This window comes from Ptychodera flava, chromosome 2, assembly GCF_041260155.1.
Source record: "Ptychodera flava strain L36383 chromosome 2, AS_Pfla_20210202, whole genome shotgun sequence".
NCBI lineage: Eukaryota > Metazoa > Hemichordata > Enteropneusta > Ptychoderidae > Ptychodera > Ptychodera flava.
This window is the reverse complement of record NC_091929.1, coordinates 50,899,863-50,906,588: the sequence shown is the minus strand read 5'-3', so window position 1 is coordinate 50,906,588 and position 6,726 is coordinate 50,899,863. Positions and strand designations below refer to the sequence as shown.

At 36.8% G+C, this 6,726-nt stretch overlaps 1 protein-coding gene across 1 annotated transcript; it reads left to right on the top strand.

The window, feature by feature from the left end:
- The first annotated feature begins 2,349 nt into the window (after positions 1 to 2,349).
- On the top strand, positions 2,350 to 6,377 carry LOC139148913 (uncharacterized). The gene is made up of 4 exons (XM_070720368.1): positions 2,350 to 2,564; positions 5,349 to 5,440; positions 5,642 to 5,947; positions 6,204 to 6,377. Exons 2-4 carry the CDS (start codon positions 5,400 to 5,402, stop codon positions 6,301 to 6,303), a joined length of 447 nt encoding a protein of 148 aa, XP_070576469.1. The 5' UTR covers positions 2,350 to 2,564; positions 5,349 to 5,399; the 3' UTR covers positions 6,304 to 6,377.
- The last annotated feature ends 349 nt before the right edge of the window (positions 6,378 to 6,726 follow it).

Below are 6,726 nucleotides of genomic sequence, written 5' to 3'. Positions count from 1 at the left end.
CCCCTGAGAAGGTACAAGAAAAGGAAAATACACTCTGCGTAGAAGCTTCCAAGGCATTTGTCGTATTCTCTGTTGGTCCCCGGATGTACAGCCATTTTGAAAACAAGTATCATTCACTCAGACATGAGCTCTTCCTGCCCATGCCAGATGAGAAGTTCTTTCAAATCGTGATGAAGAAGCAAACGGCTGATTGCAAAGTCCAGATACAGACATTTGGCAGAGTAAATGGAGTGGCCAATTTGAAGGGTTATGATCTTGTCGCACGTGCCCTGAGCAAAGTAGCCGCAGATTATAAGAAGTTCAGACCAATAGAGGATGCTCCAGTATGGACCATCAGAGGTATCCCAGAGGGAGAGAAGAACAGTCAAGGGATTACATAGCCAAACATGTGACCTGCGGAGACCTGCAGTATAACTCTTTATCCTTATGGATCCCAGGATCAGATTCGAGATGATCTACAGCAGAGCCATATCTGCTTGATGACCTCACGCAGTGAGCCCTTCGGTATGGTAGGCCTTGAAGCCATCGCTGCAGGTACACCAATCCTCCTGACCAAAAATTCTAGGCTTGGCGAAGTTTCTGATAAAGTACATCGACAGAGATAGGGCTAACTAATGCAGTCATCCTCGATGTCGGGGTCAATGATCGACAGCGCGAGGAAGATATTGAAAAGTGGTCAGTTCGCATACAACAAGTCCTGAATGATTACGAAGGGGCTTTTAAGAGAGCACAGGAGATGAAACAATTACTCTTGAATTGTGAAGAAATCAAGAAGACAAAAAAGAGGTTTCAGGAAGTGTGTTCTGAGTAAACTGTTACGTTAACATTTGAAGAAATGACAATGTTTATTTTTATTTCTTAATAAAGGGGCAACCATTCATTAACATGGAACCCCTGGATGCCAGAATCTTCCTTAGAAGTAAACGAGTTTGTGATTACTGTTTTCAAAATAAAAATCATTATTGCACTTTCTTTTTTATTGATTCGACCTCTTCATTTCATTTAGATAGATTTATACAATTTTCTATCGAATTCGATTTTAAAACCTACCGTACGATACACATACCTACAACCTAGCAAAGACATTTATGTTAAAAATACAAGGTTATGCCCTTCGAGTCTTTTGCATTCCCTGCTGGCACACAATGGGTATTTCGGTAAGAAAAGGTTTGCCCTTTGGTTTAATACTAGGCATCCTATTAGTATGCTTGATATCTTCTGCTTACATAGTATTCTATTTTTCCAATTGGATGAAGCTAATATGATCATAGTAACCGCAGGCATGTTAGCAAACTACACAAATCTATGTACGTGTGTTGATATTTCTGTCTACATGTGAAAGTAATTGTATCTTTATCACAGTGACCTTCTCCTTTTCTAAGGATATCAATCCTTATATCACTTTATAAAGATGCATGTATTGTCAGTTTATTTTATTTATAGCTGTTATAAATAACATTACACACCATACGAAGATATGTACTGTAAAGGGATTTTAATGGCAATGATAAGCTATCGATGATATTGTATTGTCCAAGCAGACATTTAAACATCACTTTATCGCAAATAAAATATATCATTAAAGTCTTGGCTGTTGTATTTCTGAAGTGCGTTTTGAGTTGTAATGCCCCCCTTGTTAAAACTCTTACTTAGGCCTACAATTTCCTTGTGTCTGGTTCGAATTTTGATGAAAGTAAAGATTCCTATGTCATTCTTTGATTCATTTCATTTCGAAACGAAAAGGTGCTTCAAACTACCTTGAGATCCCTCTGAAAAATGAAACATTTCTTTCTGGTCAATATCATTGCATAAGAATAAATTTGCTTGCAGCCTAGCCAATCTTGAGCAACAGAAACAGAGATAAAAAATGTAGTCACGGATACGGTGTACTTAAACGAAAGGAGTGACTAGTTAAGGGACAATGGTCAAAATTGTGAAGGAGGAGCACGGCTTAAAGGCCTCTTTTGTGAGGATGGGTTGGTTTACTCCACTATTTCTTTATTTATATGCTTGAAGGTGGTTCTGCACGTCACGACTTAGCTTTTATGTAGCAGTTGCTAATTCTGAAATAGGTATTTTAAAGGATTGTCGGAATGGTCAACTTATAGTTCATTATAAAAAGTTGGGCTCTTACTCTTTTAGCGCTAACCTGTGTGTTTGTTTGATAGAATCTAACAATCGGCATACGTTTAATGTGGTCGTACCACCGACAAATGCTTTTGGTTATGACCCAATCGTGTGTTTTAATGCATATATTAAATACATTTGCAGTGTTCCGTTTAATTGGCTATGAGAAGGGTCAGTTCTACATATTTAGGTCTCTATTGTTGTCTGGCTTTCAGTGTTGCACACATGGACGTTGGCTGCCTTTCTAATTCACAACAACAAATTGAAAAACACCTCCTTCATTTCCGTTTAATTGCGGCAGTAACTGCGCATGGGTAGTTCATTGTTTCTGACATCCCACCAAATAAGTATTATACGGCATCGCTCTCATTTTGGACATACCAAGCGAAAACTTCCTGGCAGGAAAACGTCCATTAAGTGAATTTAGTAGACTCAAGGTACCGTTGCTTTTTATTTTCACGTGTATATATGTCTGTAGAGGGTCATGAGGAATGAAATTCATTGCCAAATACAAGTTTTACTTGTATGGAGTTAAGGCTTCTGATAGGAAACAACGGAAGCACCACTTCAAACAGATTTACCATTTATGATACAATGTCCTGATCTGAAAATGAAATTGTTCAGAACCAGTGAGACATAGTTATCATCGTACAAGAATGGCATTGGGTACACTGTCATATATCGAAACCGATAACACTTCGTCAGAGGGATATTTGAAGATCTAGAGATTGCATGTTTGTGCACCATTAATCTTCGTGTTGCTGTGTTGCTGATACTATTGTTTGTACTGACCATACCCATTCCCCTCTCTTAGTAAAAGATTCACTGCTACACTTTTGGCAATAAGCATGCATGCGCCCTTATCGCTCCTTCATGATAAATTACCAGAATTACAATATTGTAGTAAATGGCAAGATACTATGTCCAGCTCGTGTTGTTTTTCAATGCAAATGTAGGGTCTAACAATACGAATGTTAAGTGAAGAAAGCTGAATTTTATTACTTGCCGATGCTTGGCTGTCAACATAGCGAACGACTGTGTTCATGGCAGGTTAAAGGTTACGTTCCTTATACAGAAATGCTTGAATGAGGAAGCGCGATGGTATTACAGCAAATTATATTGATGTCTTATGATTGTTTTGTCTGTATACGTTACGAATATATTGGCAAACACATGGAATGAATACGGAAAAGGTTGTAGCAATACTAAAATATGACTCACTTAAGCTTAGACGTAACCTGTGATCGAAAAAAGAGCTGTAGTAGACTGAATGAAGGCTGGCACAGAAAGAGTACAAAGGTTAAGAGATCCCTACTTAAAAACGTCAGCAGCAAACTATGTTTGTGTCTGAATGATTTTAATCCAAACAATATGTTTCTAAGTTGTAGACGTTGGGTGGTATCCCCAGAGCTTGGACTTGATCGACATCAAATAACTCAGTCGCCAAGAGCAACATTACTTTTCACATCTCCAATGGACGTTCCGAGCCATCGAGATGATTCATTAACTTAAGTATCAGCTCCAGGAATATTAGTTAGAATGCGCCGTGGTGGACAAATATTTGGATTCTCAAACCTTAGCCAATTTGAAGCTTATGGAGAACTAAAGATTTCATCGGATTAGCTTTGGCAAAATAGACAATTTTCCCTTATAGATCAGGGATCGTGGCAATTTTGAAATATTGGTAAATATTGGGTAATTTCTTTTGATAGTACTAACATTTGCACGTTGACCCCCGAGTTTCTTGAATTTTAAATGAAATGCTTGTAAAATTGTTTGAGGAAACTTCGAACAAATTTTTAAATCTTTCCATTTCGAGTTGCGAATTACCCTACAAAGTGAAGATATAAAAGCCTTAGCCAATTATTTACAAAGTCAATTTCTACAGGAATAATACTGATGCATGGACTTCAGATTATATGACAAAAGACAGGACATGGCGTCTTTAAAATTCCAGGGATCTGCTATAACAATAAGAAATTACCAAATTCAATAAGGCCGCCATCCCTGTGTTAAATCTGTGAGAAAAATGAAAAATTCTCGATTTTGCAAAACACTAAGGTAGTATGCTTCTCGAAAGTGAAGAACATAAACCTACCTCAAACTTTCCTCAATCCTCTTTTAAAATCACCAATACAAATCTCGGGTCAAAGTGCAACTTTTAGTAATAAAGAAAAAATTACACTAAGATTTACTGATATTTGAAATTCAAAATGGCCGCCACCCAGTGTTGAAATAAAGATTTCGATTTTCGAAAAACTAAGACAAGCTTAAAAGTGCTAGATCAGAAAAGAATTGTAAAAGTTTTAGAGTCCTAATATCTGTCCTGAGGCGCGATCTACCTTAATTTACATCATTTATCCTTTGAACTCGATATCAGTTATTACCCTCATCCTATAGAAATTAATGCCAACTTTGCTTTGAATCTTTCAATAACATCACTCTAAATACAACTAAACAGGCGTAGTCACCATGCCAGTCTTATCGACGATGACATATTTTAAAAAGCCCATATTGCATTAATTCTTGAAGTCATACACAGGCGATAACACAAGTAATAGTAAATAGATAACGCAAATGTTATATATTTATCTATTAAATCGACTGAGCTAAAATCGCATGTCATACGAATATAAGTGATACATGACTCCCATACAATTACAAAATCAAAATTGAATAACCAATTTTGGTCACTTTTTACAACATTACTTAATTTTAAGTGCAAATCATACGAAAAGGTGAGTTCCAATGATGACTTAGAGGTACCGCTATGTCTTAGTTATTTCAAACGAAACCAAATATAACTATTCTGTCTATAAATAACTTAACAACCACTTGGCAAGACGGGGTGGAGATCTCGATATTTGAAATACTATGTTCTTTACAGAGAGTTTTACTTAAGAGGGCATACTTCATTATGAAGATCAAACGATGCTCTTTGAAATATTTAGAAATGAGTAGAGGAGCATATTGCCAGAATATAATTATGAACTTTAGTTTTCCAAAAATAGGTACAATGACCTTCATCTATCTAGTTGCTACAGGCGAGCCGACATACATTAATTAAAAACTACACATATAGTCATATGCAGATTTGTAAGCGCCACGAAGATATAAACAAACAAGTGGCTGTTTCTGTGTAGTATGATAAATAATTCTATCGAAAATTTACCAATACCAATATTTGTTTATAGCATTGAATGCTCATTTTCTTGTTGCAGACTGGGCAATAATTCCTACTGGTTATTACATTATCAGAGCTGTCGAAGATCATGAGTGATAAGGCAGTTGCTGCACAGAATGTCACTTCAAGGTAAGCGGGATTTTACAGACTACTTGTTGTCACAGACGTTCACGCATTCCATAACTTAAAAATCCCGAGTCTCAAATCAATTATTAGCTTTCTATCACTTAAAAGCTACATTTAATCATCTAGTGCATATCAAGTTAATTAATTTCCAGCTATTCGATTGAGGCAATCACGTTAATGTATAGCATTTTACTTACGACACAGCAGTAAACGGGCGTCAACTCTAAATCGGCGCAAGAAACTCTACGATGACCTAAATAATAAGCTTGGTAGGGAAGAGGAAGACAAACTGAAACATTTATTAGGTGATAACCAACTTGAAAAGAGAGAGTTAGAAGATTTGAAAAACGTCGCTGGAATTCTAAACAAGTTGGATGAAAAGGGGGAGTTCGACGACAGTTTTCAGCTGCTTAAGGACTTGCTTCTGCAAATTCAAAGAAAGCCACTGATCAAACTTGTTGAGCAATGCGAAAAGACATGGCAAGTGCACCAAGTTCATAAAATGAACAGGTACGTATCGTATCGCACAAACCATAGTCGGCTAGGCAAATCATGACAAGACATTCAGCATAACTGTGTACGGAAAATACGCCTTTCCTAAAACGACAACATTATGTTTCCACACATGTTAGCTAGAAACCTTTCTCCTTTTCCAAAATTTTAAACGAATCTTATGCAGCACAACAAATTGATGCAGGAAACAATATTAAGATCTATGAGAAAAATCCTCCACACTCTAATCTCGGTGTTCACTGTTCCATTTCAGACTTACAGCAAAAACATCATGCCACATTCATCGCCTCTTCTTGATTAGATCGACTTGTTCAGATTACAGGAGTTACGGTATGCAGTCGCATTTCACCTAAAAGTCGTTCGGGAGATAAACTCTCTTGGTTCATCTTTGCTGGAGGATTTGCTATACGAGAAAGGGTAGAAAATAATTCTCTTTGCGTATAATTTTAATTTTCATATTTTCTTCGGCTTGTAGCGTGTACAGCACTTTTCACACAAATGGAAATAAAATATCACTTCGTTGTACATGATTATGACTTGCATTTTTATTGACGGCGAGCATATGACAAAATGTACCGTGTATTTCTAACGTTCAAATTAGCTTTCAAACTTACCAGTCAACTGTCACTTTTAACAGTAAAAGACGACATAAGCTCTACAAAGTTAGGTTCGTTAACCCAGTTTATTTTGATGTTCATGTTTGATCATTGTGAAGATACACCCTTCCAAAGTGATAAGCTGCTGATTGCTGGAGAGAGAGAGAGAGAGAGAGAGAG

Excerpts from the sequence above, each read along its gene's own strand:
- LOC139148913 (XM_070720368.1), top strand. The coding sequence starts at position 5,400 with ATGAGTGATAAGGCAGTTGCTGCACAGAATGTCACTTCAAG. Across the intron at positions 5,441-5,641 it reads GCACAGAATGTCACTTCAAG|CAGTAAACGGGCGTCAACTC; the intron begins GTAAGCGGGATT and ends CTTACGACACAG. Across the intron at positions 5,948-6,203 it reads CAAGTTCATAAAATGAACAG|ACTTACAGCAAAAACATCAT; the intron begins GTACGTATCGTA and ends GTTCCATTTCAG.